A 12,972-nucleotide genomic window follows, 5' to 3' on the forward strand; every position below is an offset into this window, starting at 1 on the left:
TGTAAACACACAATTGATTGAAACAAGAAGAGTTGTCTTTATTTTTTTTCTTTCATTCTATCAAATTTCATTCAGCGTCAGCTTTGTGCCTCAAACTTGAAATACAGCAATGAACATGATGGAGCTTACAGTCTAGCAGCCAGCCAGCCAATTTCATCCACAATTTTAATGTAACTACTGAAATAAGTGCTCTGACACAGGCCTGGTGCTAGGACAAGATTAAACAGAAAGTCTAACCTACACTGAGAAATCAGACAAGGTCTCTGTGAGGAAGAAACACTTAGGATTGGCAAGGTGGGAAACAGAAGAGTGTTGCAAGCAGAGAGAACAGCCTGAGTGCTGGCTCTGAGGCAGGAAGATATACTGAACAGAAAGTCAGCCAGTGTGACTGGGACACAGGGAATGTATATGTGGTGATGCCAGGCAGAGGCTAATTTATGCAAGATCTATGGATTTGGGACTTTATTCCAAAAGCTACTGGAAGTCACTGAAGAATCTGCAGGAGGAAAGCTAGACACTTAGATTTGTTTTTCAGAGCTCATTCTACTGTGTGTGGAAGTTGTTCTTTACCTGCTTACTCATGCCAGACTCTTTGCAACCCCGCTGACGGCAGCCCTCCAGCTCCTCTATCCATGGAATTCTCCAGGCAAGAATACTGGAGTGGGTTCCCATTCTCTTCTTTCATTTTACTTCTTCATTCAGTAACTGTCAACATTCTATTTCTTTTTCAAAGCTTATTTATTTTGCTTATGTTGGGTCTTTGCTGTGAGTGGGCTTTCTCTAGTTGCAGCTGCAGTGCCCGGGCTTCTCCTTGCAGTGGCTTCTCTTGTTTTGGAGCACAGGCTCTAGAGAGTGTGGGCTTCCGTAGTAATGGCTCCCGGGCTCTAGGACACAGGCTCAGTCATTGTGGCCCATGGGCTTAGTTGCTCTGAGGCTTCTTCCGGAACCTGGGGTGGAACCCGTGCACCCTACATTGGCAGGCACATTCTTAGCCACTGTACTACCAGCGAACTCCTCAACATTATCTTATTCTAGTTCAAAAAAAATAAAAAATAATACAAGTAGAAAATAACATACAGATTTCTTCCAATCTTTATAAAATACCTGTATTTAAAAATATGTGGGCTTCCCTATGGGTAAGTGGTAAGGAATCCACTGGGCAATGCAAGAGATGTGGGTTGTTGCCTAGTCAGAGATCCCACATGCTGAGGGGCAACTAAGCCCATGAGTCTAAATTTCTGAGCCAGAGCTGTAGAGCCCAGGAGGTGAATCTACTGAAGCCAGCACACTCTAGAGCCTGGGCTGCAAGACAAGAGAAGCCACTGCAATGAGATGAGTGAGCATCGCACCTAGAGAGTGGCCACCACTTGCCAGAACTAGGGAAGACACTGAAGCAATTAAGTCAGAGTACAGGAAATAAATACATTTTAAAAATCATAATGTGATTTTTATAATTAATTTTAGGTATGCACTTATTAACAAAATTTTAAATGTATTATTTTATTCCATTAAGAAAATACTGAATCAAAATTAGTAAAGTTGGAAAATTCCCTCATGGTCCAGTGGTTAAGATCCCTACTCAGTGAACCAAGACCCTGTAAGCTGCATCATGTGGTCAAAAAAGAAAAAAAAAAATTAGTAAACCTGATTTTACAGTTTAAATTAGATGGTCTAACAAAACACTCCCTAGCCCTGACATCTCTTTCTGAATGTCCTGTTCCATTCCCAAACACTTAAGCTTTCAAGGAGGTACTCATTTAGTTTTAAATGTACTATAAAAAGTCAGAACTGATTTCCCCTCATTGGCCTCTTTTGCAGAATTTACCGTGTACTGTACATGTTAATACCTGAGGTCCACCTACAGCTTCTTTACCCCGATTGACAGAGAGCAAACAGAGCATCCACATGGGTCTTAAGCAACCCCTGCTGCCCAACAGCACCGAGACCCCGTCTCCAACACGTGGGTGAGAAGCCCTGCCCAGGACGGTGCCCAGGGGAGCCTCCTCACAATGGCCAGGTCACCAGGTCATGGGGAGATGGGATCTAAGTGGAGACACCAGGCCCTGAGGGAAGGCCCCAGGTGAGTGTGCGTGTACAAGAGTCAGACAGGATACTGCAGAATCAGACATGATTAGCGAATCCAGAGAAGGGCAACTCAAGAAGGACAGACTGAGAATCCACTCAGAATATGACCTTACCAAAGAAAGAGCCATGCCTGACTCCTGTTCTTTCCTCTTCTGGGCTTCTTCGTCCATGAGTCTTCACAGTTCTATCATGAAAGTGGAAAACATGCTGTTTAGTGCTTAGGGACAACACACCCCCTTCCTGAGCCCCAACCACACATGCAGGGAAGCCCTCACCATGAGGAACAGACAGTCCTCCGTGCCCACTGTCTGAGGAGGGACTCAGGACGGTCAACTCCCATACAGAGTCCAACATGGGACTTTCCCACACTTTCCCGTGGATCACACTCCCCTCCCGGTGAGGCATCATGCACACAGCAGCAGGGGGTACCACTGCTCACCCCACGATGCCCTTCAGGTCACACAGCAGGCCCTGGTCCAGCCCCACTCAGAGCAGAACGCCCTTCCCTCCCCCAGGGCCTGATCTTAGTCTCAGAAGTGGAGGCTAAGACCCCTGGTGCTCAATGGAGGATCCAGATCAGAATCATCTGTGGCTCTGTGCACATTCCTGGGGTGAGGCCCCACACAAGAACCTGAGGAGTTTGTCTGATGAGGGAGGGGTACAAAACATGCCCGGACCCCCAACACATATCTTTCAGTAACAGCATTGCAGGCGGATTCTTTACCAGCTGGGCTACATAGCTCAAAACAGGTTCCAAATCTGGAAGAGCATCACATAAGGCCTCAGTCTGTTTATTTGTAGCTAGGCCCAGAACCTCAGTGTTTCATACTGCAGCGTCTATTAAGTCTTTTATCTCAGTTATAGAGTTAATCTGTTTTTTCGTTTTGTTAGTATCATTTGGTCATAAGGGTGGCTTCTTTGTCCCTCAAAAATCAGAGTGGAGCCTAATTTAACTAGTAAGTCACTTGAGTTAAAAGAGATGTGACACTCGTGTGGCGGATTCATGTTGATGTATGGCAGAACCAATACAGTATTGTAAAGTAATTAACCTCCAATTAAAATAAATAAATTTATGTTAAAAAAAAAAGAGAGAGAGAGAGGTGACAGGCACAGAAACTGATGTAGAAACCACTGGCCATTGTTGGAGCACAAAGGGGGTTCCTAGAAAGCGGGCTCTGTGTCGGTGCTGAAGTTCCCATTATGTATTTTTTATGGTTATTAAAATTTCCAGCCCTTCAGGTTAAGATGGAAAGGACTGCACTGGTGTCCGAGGAATTCCATCTCGACCCCCGCTTCAGTGACCCCCCGAGCTTCAGCACTAGTTATATGCACGGTGCTGTTGGCAGAGCCACTTGTGACCTCAGGGCCCCTCAGTGTTGGGAAACCATCCAAGGCTGAGGGGCCTCATGGAATTCAGGTGTCTGGGGCATTCCCTCCTCCAGTACCCTGGCCGTCTATAAAAGGGCGAGTCTGCCACAGTCTCTCCTCCAGTGCCCTTCTGTCCACACAGGGCACCCTGGGTTGGTCTGGGTACCTGTGGGCTTTGTGGTCCATCATGGCCAGCTTGGCCTGCAAAGGCTGACCTCCCCTCTGGTGGTCTCTAAGTGGACAAAGCTACAATCATCATTTCAGCCCTTTGTGTATTTCTCTGGGAGTGTTCAGCCTTTTCAACCATTTCCCTATTATAAAAAACTGAATAAGCCACTTGGAGCAAATTGCTCAGAGGGGTCTGAGGACTAGCAGTTGCTTTTTGAATCTCACTCCTGATGCCTGTGGCAGGGTAGGCTTAGTTGCCCCCAAAAGGGCCTGTCTCTCGAGGGAGAAGGGATCCACACTCCTATATATATATGTATGTGTGTGTATATATATATATATTTTTTTTTTTTTTTCCATCTATGCTCTGTCTTTGTTGCTGTGTGGGCTTTTCTCAGCATGGGCTTCTCACTGCAGTGGCTTCTCTTGTTTCAGAGCGCAGGCTCTAGGGCCTGGGCTTCAGTAGTTTCAGCTTCCGGGCTTAATTGCTCCATCAAACATGGGATCTCTCTGGATCAGAGATAGAGCCCATGTGTCCTGCATTGGCACGCGGATTCTTTCCCAGTGAGCCACCAGAAAAGCCCCTGCTATATTTTTTAAAAGCTTCTACCAACCTCTCTTGAAATGCTTTCCGATTTTCATCTCACCCCTGTTGTACTACCTGCACTTTTTCATAACGGACAGGTTTTACTGTAAGTGTTTTCATAACCTCTGTTAAACAGTCATGTAGCCGCGGACCTGCCTCAGGGACAGTGGCTGTGCCCCGCACCCCGCGCGTGGCCCTGTTGGGCTTGGGCTGCCACTGGGTCAGCAGGGACCCTAGCTGCCTGTGGGAGAGTAAAGTCTGCAAATCTCCCTATGGATGAGATCAAAAGATCTCATTAACTGGGTAAATTCCATCCTGAAAAGTTCAGGGTTCTCAGCAAAATGTATCAATTTATCTTCTGCTGACTATGGACAAGGAGATGGACAAGGAGAAAGGCAGAGAAAGACGGACATGGAGAAAGGCGCTTCTCACAGAGGCGGAGCCATGGGGCAATTGGTCCGTAACTTACACGCTGCAGGTGCTGTCTGGGCTGAGATTTGGCCCTTGGGCAACTCGGGGTACAGAGAAGGAGCTCCTGAATATAGTGGGCAGTCTCCTCACCCTTGGGTGCCCTTGACTCTGGGCTAGTGGCCTTGGCTGGAACCCCGGCCGAGACGGTCCTTGCCATTCCCATCCCTCGAGCAGTAGTTAGCTATCCAGAAGTTACGTTCCTGTGTCCCACTTCACTGTGCAGTTTAATCAGGACTCATGCTTACAGCTTTGGATGTTATCCCTTCCAAGTAGTCTCTCAGTCAGGTGTGAATGGCTGAGAAACTGTCCCAAAGGAATAGTACAGAGTGTGTGTCCAGTGGCATTGACAGGGAGCTTTCAGGAACTGGTCTGGCTGCAAATTGGAAGTAAAGGGTCAGGGGAGGAGGGTAAATCCTGGAAGCTGATTCCCTTCAGTATCCTTGTGCAGGATGTTGACAATACCTCAAAAGAGGCATTTATCCAGGCTGGACACAGTCCTTTAAATGATTTTTTTTTCTAGAACATATAATCCCTTGGTTATAGATTATGGGCATCTGATCTGCATCCAAAGATAGCTTACACTGCTGAGCTTCAGACCCAAGCCTAGAATATCTTCCTAACAACTCAATTAAACTTTACAATAATATGACAAAAGCGCTATTTAAAAAGTGAGTTTTAGACAGTAGATACTGCTCTCAGCCAAACTAAAATTTAATATCTATTAAAACATAATTCCTTTCTTCTTAAATCACCCTCATTTGTCCCAAACGTAGCCAAGTTAAGATTAATTTGCTTGTAAAATAAGTCTGGTTAATTGATAACATAGGCTTGTAAAATTTGTCCAGGAAAGTGACTGTCTTGATCACTAAAAGTTGTACAAAGTATACCCCAAGTGAAAAACACATTTCAAAAATATTTATTTATTTAATTTTGGCTGTGCTGGGTCTGCATTGCTGCTCGGACTTTCTCTATTTGCAGGCATGTTATTGTTTGCTGAGGTGCACTGGCTTCTCACTGCGCTGGCTTCTCTTTTGCAGAGCACGGGCTCTAGGGCATGTGGGCTTCAGTAGTCGTGGCTTCCAGGCTTTAGAGCACAGGCTCAGTAGTTGTGTTGCATGGGCTTAGTTGCTCCACAGCATGTGGGATCTTCCCAGATCAGGGATTGAATCCACGTCTCCTGCATTGGTAAGGGGATTCTTTATTGCTGAGCCTCCAGGAAAGCCATGAGTTAATTTTGTTGCTGACAAACTTTACAGCAAATATACTTACTGACTTTGAGTAAACCTGGGTACCATAAAAACGTTGTGCTTAATAGTGATGTGTCTAAATGACATGTCTCTATTAAATTACAAGCAAACAACAAATTTTAATGCCACATGTTAATTTAATACTAAATGTTTCTTGGGTCATATGAATCCAAAATCCGTTTAGCTTAGTTTCTGTTATATTTAGAAATGTTTAATTTGTAAGCACTTTTAAAAAAGACAGTTAAATAGAGCTCACCTACAAATTAACCTGAGCAATACATATATCCCAATAGAGATCTCATAGTTTCATTTTAAAACTTAGTCACAAAACAGGCATTGCAATGCGAAACTTACCAGCTTAGAGATATTTGAGGACTTCCCTGGTGGTCCAGTAACTAAGACTCCATGCTTCCAATGAAGTGGGCCAGGTTCCATTCCTGGACGGGAAACTAAATCCCACTTGCCACAACTAAGAGTCATTGCAGCCAAATAAGTAATAAATAAGTATTTATTTTTTAAAAATACATAAATAGCAGGTAGAATACCTAAATTTACAGACTTGAGTTTTAACAGGGTTAGACTTAAAACATAGGAGAAAAATCCCCAAGTTAAGAAGAATGTCAATTTTCAGATCCTGTGAGCAGCACTCAGACAGTAAAGTTTCTTCCTCCTTACATACCATCTACCCTGTCTCCTGCGCTAGCAACAAGATCTTTTCTGTGTCTCTAGACATCTATATCATATTTCTATGGCAGCCTGTGCTGATTGAAAACAAACAAACAAAAAAAGATAGGACACTTGTGAGGCTTACAAGCAGAGGGGGAGAGGGTGCTGGCCAGAGTAAATAGTGGGCTACAGTTTTATAATAAAAGGAGAAGTGGGGAGGGGAGAGTGTCCTTCTCTCTCTTTTCTGCTTCCTCTTCTTGAGTTGTTGTTCAGTTGCTCAAGTTGTGTCCAACTCTTTGTGACCCCATGGACTGCAGCACACCAGGCTCCCCTGTCCTTCCCATCTCCTGGAGCTTGCTCAAACTCATGTCCATTGAGTCAGTGACGCCATCCAACCATCTCATCCTCTGCCCCCTTCTCCTCCTGCCTTCAATTGTTTCCAGCATCAGGGTCTTTCCTAATGAGTCACTTTTTGCATCAGGTGGCCAAAATACTGAAGCTTCAGCTTCAGTCCTTCCAATGAATATTCCAGGTTGATCTGCTTTACGATTGACTGGTTTGATCTCCTTGCCTTCCTAGGGACTCTCGAGAGTCTTCTCCAACACCATCACTCAAAAGCATCAATTCTTCAACACTCAGCCTTCTTTATGGCCCAACTCTCACATCCATACATGACTACTGGAAAAATCATAGCTTTGACTAGGTGGACCTTTGTGGACAAAGTAATGTCTATGCTTTTTAATATGCTGTCTAGGTTGGTCATACTTTTTCTTCCAAGGAGCAAGTGTGTTTTAATTTCATGGCTGCAGTGATTTTGTAGCCTAAGAAAATAAAGTCTCTCACTGTTTCCATTGTTTGCCCATCTATTTGCCATGAAGTGATGGGACTGGATGCCATGATCTTAGTTTTTTGAATGTTGAATTTTAAGCCAGCTTTTTCACTCTCCTCTTTCACTTCAGTTCCTCTTCACTTTCTGCCATAAGGGTGCTGTCATCTGCATATCGGAGGTTATTGATATTTCTCCCAGCAATCTTGATTCCAGCTGGTGCTTCATCCAGCCTGGCATTTTGCATGATGTACTCTGAAGCTAAGTTAAATAAGCAGAGTGACAATATATAGCCTTGACATACTTCTTTGTCCTCCATTCCCAATTTGGAACCAGTCCATTGTTCCATGTTTGGTTCTGTTGCTTCTGGACCTGCATACAGGTTTCTCGGGAAGCAGATAAGGTGGTCTGGTATTCCCATCTCTTTAAGAATTTTCCAAAATTTGTTGTGATCCACACAGTAAAAGGCTTTAGTGTAGTCAGTGACGCAGAAGTAGATGTTTTTCTGACATTCTCTTGTGTTTTGGATGTCGGAAATTTGATCTCTGGTTCTTCTGCCTTTTCTAAATCCAGCTTGAATGTCTGGAAGTTCTTGGTTCATGTACTGTTGAAGCCTAGCTTGGAGAATTTTGAGCATTACTTTGCTAGCATCAACACTATGAAAAGGCAAAACGATACGACACTGAAAGATGAACTCCCCAGCTTGGTAGATGCCCAGTGTGCTACTGGAGGAAAGCAGAGAAATAGCTCCAAAAGGTGTGAAGAGGCTGAGCCAAAGAAAAATCAATGCCTAGTTTGGATGTCTCTGGTGGTGGAAGTAAAGTTCGAAGTTGTAAAGAACGTATTGTGTGGGAACCTGGAATGTTAGGTCCATGAATCAAGGTAAATTGGAAGTGGTCAAACAGGAGATGGCAAGAGTGAACATCAACTTTCTAGGAATCAGTGACCTAAAATGGACCAGAGTGGGTGAATTTAATTCAGATGACTATTATATTTACTACTGTGGGCAAGAATCCCTTAGAAGAAATGGAGTAGCTATCATAGTCAACAAAAGAGTCCAAAATGCAGTACTTGGATGCAATCTCAAAAACTACAGAGAATGATCTCTGTTCATTTCCAAGGCAAACTATGCAATATCACAGTAATCCAAGCCTATGCCCCAGCCACTAATCCCAAAGAAGCTGAAGTTGAACAGTTCTATGAAGACCTACAGATTTCATAGAACACCCAAAAAAAGATGTCCTTTTCATTATAGGGGACTGGAACGCAAAAGTAGGAAGTCAAGAGATACCTGGAGTAACAGGCAAATTTGGCTTTGGAGTACAGAATGAAGCAGGGGAAAGCTAAAGATTTTGTTAAGAGAACACATTGGTCATTGCAAACGCCTGTCAACTACAAAGTGGCATTGACCAAGAGCACTGCCAGTGACTGAACAACAAAGGTGTTTGCCGTCTGCCTCTACGGAGAGTGAACCCCATGATCCTATAGCTGTTGCCCTTCAACAGCTATGGAGTGAGGCACTTCACACTCCAGGGAATCTGGTGAGATGGGTCTTTAGACAGCTGGATTTTTTTTTTTTTTTTTTAATGTTTTTAGGAACAGATTTTATGGTCTCAATCATTGCATCTCCTCCTATCTAGAGTAGCCCTAAATCCCTTTATAGTGACATCATATCCTCATGACTAACAAAAAACCTTTTGTAAAATAAGTGCTTCATGGTATTGAACTTCCCATTCACCAAAACCTTATATATTGACCTTCCCCACTGCCACTTTGAAGCAGTCTCTCAGAGCTATCTGAGATGCTGCCTCCCGGGCTACAGTCCTCATTTTGCCCTCATTTTGTTTGGTGTCATCCTAAAATGTTCTAAGACAGCAAAGATTTTAGAAATTATCACTGGTATTTATGCTCACCAATCTATAAAATGCTAATATAAATGTCAGTTCTTGGCAGTCAAGGTGTCCTCCCGGGGGAGGCAGCATGTCTCAAGCATTCGTGAACAGCAAGATCCAGTCTGAGAAGTTGGTCGTGTTCATCAAGCCAACCTGCCCCTACTGCAGATGGACTCAGGAGCTCCTCAGTCAACTGCCCTTCAAACAAGGGCTTTTGGAATTTGTCGATATCACAGCCAACGGCGACACCACTGAGATACAAGATTACTTGCAACAGCTCACAGGAGCCAGAATGGTACCTCGGGTCTTCATCGGTAAAGAGTGCATAGGTGGATGCACTGATCTAGTAAATATTCATGAGTGAGGGGAACTATTGACACGGATAAAGCAAATTGGAGCTCTGCAATAATTACAGAGCAGATCCAGGCTGATATCCCCCTTGAAGACTGGATGGCATTGCCAATAATGACAGCAGTTTCTGAAGGATGGACCTGGGGCAAGTTTACCCAGTTACAGCAATGGTTTACTTAAAATTCTGAAATATGTTAACCTCAATAAAAAGGGATGGGGGAGGCCAAAAACAGCTTTTTTTGACTCAGTATTAAAAATGGACCAACCTGCAAAAAAAAAAAAAGTCAATTCTTGGTTGCTTAAGGAAAGCACGAAGTGTGTTTTCAGTAAAGAAGGTATAAGGAATGGAATTGAATTTTGTGAAGGGAAAAGGAAGTAAGCCTGACTTACAGATGGCTTTTTAGGATGGAAGAACAAAGTAATGGGTACAGAAAGTAATCAGGTTTGTGAAAAGTGAACCATGAGAAGTGAGTTTTGTACATGGTTTAAAATAAGTGTAACATAAATTTAATTAAGTTTGCCTTTTAAATAAAGTAAAACTTATTTAGCTTTGAATTTTGCTTTTCTGTCTGTTGCAAAACTTGAATTTAGCTTTTCTGTCTGTTAAGATGACACCTTTTCTTCAGATGGTGAACTGCCTTTGATAACAGATTTAAATTTCTTTATCTCTTAAGTGATCTGTTCTGAAATCTTTTATTGTTACTTTAGCTATATGAAAAGCTATTGTTTCACAATGACCTATAATTCTATCTGGCTGAGTGTTCTAAACCTTTTTGATATTTGTTGACAAAACTTCCTAAGTCATTGTAATGAAGAACTTGATTTCTAGCTGACTTTGGGATGCTTCAGAGGGCCCCTCAAACACCCCAAAGAGAGATATTACACTAATTAGGCTCATTTTCTATACAGAATGACATGGGAAGTATTCTCAAGTGAGTAATAAGTCTCGGGTTATATTGTATGGTAAATGTTACTAATACAGATATCATAGAAACCATACGGCACTCCTAAAATTCTGATATGTTTGGGGAAAATGTTATCAGGCATTATTCTAATTACTATGTCAAAATATTGTGAGCACACTAGTCAAGTTTCACAAAAATACTTGCTCTTCAAGAAGATGTACAGAAATGACTTTCAGATAAATACCACTTTCTGAACTGGGTAAGGATTCTAATGGAAAACCTGATGACTTCACAAAGCTTAACAGAAGGACTGATGAATATGCTTATAACTTTTATGGTTTGTGTCTGAAAAATTGCTGGTTAGAATATGTGCTTTCCAGGTGTAAGGAAAAAAAAAAAAAAAACCTTCCCCTGAAACTAATTATGACAGCAATTTGGGAAAACTATATTTTATACACAAATTGAAACATTTATCTTTTCTCTCTATCTGAACCCTTCCAGAATGCAAAAGTAGGAAGTCAAGAAACACCTGGAGTAACAGGCAAATTTGGCCTTGGAGTACAGAATGAAGCAGGGCAAAGGCTAACAGAGTTCTGCCAAGAGAACACACTGGTCATAGCAAACACCCTCTTCCAACAACACAAGAGAAGACTCTACACATGGATATCACCAGATGGTCAACACCGAAATCAGATTGATTATATCCTTTGCAGCCAAAGATGGAGAAGCTTTATAGTGTGCAAAAACAAGACTGGGAGCGGACTATGGATCAGATCATGAACTCCTTATTGTCAAATTCGACTGAAATTGAAGAAAGCAGGGAAAACCACTAGACCATTCAGGTATGACCTAAATCAAATCTCTTATGACTATACAGTAGAAGTGACAAATAAATTTAAGGGACTAGATCTGACAGAATGCCTGATGAACTAGGGATGGGGGTTCGTGATACTGTACAGGAGACCAGAATCAAGACCATCCCCAAGAAAAAGAAATGCAAAAAAGCAAAATGGCTGTCTGCGGAAGCCTTAGAAATAGCTGTGAAAAGAAGAGAAGTGAAAACCAAAGGAGAAAAGGAAAGATATACCCATTTGAATGCAGAGTTCCAAAGAATAGCAAGGAGAGATAAGAAAGCCTACTTCAATGATCAGTGCAAAGAAATAGAGGAAAACAATAAAATGGGAAAGACTAGAGATCTCTTCAAGAAAATTAGAGGTACCAAGGGAACATTTCATGCAAAGATGGGCTCAATAAAGGACAGAAATGGTATGGACCTAACAGAAGCAGAAGATATTAAGAAGAGGTGGCAAGAATACACAGAAGAACTGTACAAAAAAGATCTTCACGACCAAGATAATCACGATGGTGTGATCACTCACCTAGAGCCAGACATCCTGGAATGTGAAATCAAGTGGGCCTTAGAAAGCATCACTACGAACAAAGCTAGTGCAGGTGACGGAATTCCAGTTGAGCTCTTTCAAATCCTGAAAGATGATGCTGTGAAAGTGCTGCACTCAATACGGCAGCAAATTTGGAAAACTCAGCAGTGGCCACAGGACTGGAAAAGGTCAGTTTTCATTCCAATCCCAAAGAAAGGCAATGCCAAAGAATGCTCAAACTACTGCACAATTGCACTCATCTCACATGCTAGTAAAGTAATGCTCAAAATTCTCCAAGCCAGGCTTCAGCAATATGTGAACCGTGAACTTCCTGATGTTCAAGCTGGTTTTAGAAAAGGCAGAGGAACCAGAGATCAAATTGCCAACATCCGCTGGATCATTGAAAAAGCAAGAGAGTTCCAGAAAAACATCTATTTCTGCTTTATTGACTATGCCAAAGCTTTTGACTGTGTGGATCACAATAAACTATGGAAAATCCTGAAAAAGATGGGAATACCAGACCACCTGACCTGACTCTTGAGAAATTTGTATGCAACAGTTAGAACTGGACATGGAACAACAGACTGGTTCCAAATAGGAAAAGGAGTACATCAAGGCTGTATATTGTCACCCTGCTTATTTAAATTATATGCAGAGTACATCATGAGAAACACTGGGCTGGAAGAAGCACAAGTTGGAATCAAGATTGCCGGGAGATATATCAGTAACCTCAGATATGCAGAGGACACCACCCTTATGGCAGAAACTAAAGAGGAAATAAAAAGCCTCTTGATGAAGGTGAAAGAGGAGAGTGAAAAAGTTGGCTTAAAACTCAACATTCAGAAAACGAAGATCATGGCATCTGGTCCCATTATGTCATGGGAAATAGATGAGGAAACAGTGGAAACAGTGTCAGACTTTATTTTTTTTAGGGCTCCAAAATCACTGCAGATGGTGACTGCAGCCATGAAATTAAAAGACGCTTGCTCCTTAGAAGAAAAGTTATGAGCAACCTAGATAGCATATTGAAC

At 42.5% G+C, this 12,972-nt stretch overlaps 2 protein-coding genes across 6 annotated transcripts in view; one reads left to right on the forward strand and one right to left on the reverse strand.

The window, feature by feature from the left end:
- Positions 1–12,972, reverse strand: part of LOC133229653 (zinc finger protein 239-like) — a 263,424-nt gene that overhangs the window by 22,096 nt on the left and 228,356 nt on the right. The window lies entirely within an intron of this gene.
- On the forward strand, positions 9,395–9,802 carry LOC133229733 (glutaredoxin-1-like). Its single transcript, XM_061386449.1, has one exon. The coding sequence runs from the start codon at positions 9,395–9,397 to the stop codon at positions 9,668–9,670; it is 276 nt and encodes a 91-aa protein (XP_061242433.1). The 3' UTR covers positions 9,671–9,802.

The sequence above is a fragment of the Bos javanicus genome, chromosome 18 (assembly GCF_032452875.1).
Source record: "Bos javanicus breed banteng chromosome 18, ARS-OSU_banteng_1.0, whole genome shotgun sequence".
In the NCBI taxonomy this organism is placed as follows: Eukaryota; Metazoa; Chordata; class Mammalia; order Artiodactyla; family Bovidae; genus Bos; species Bos javanicus.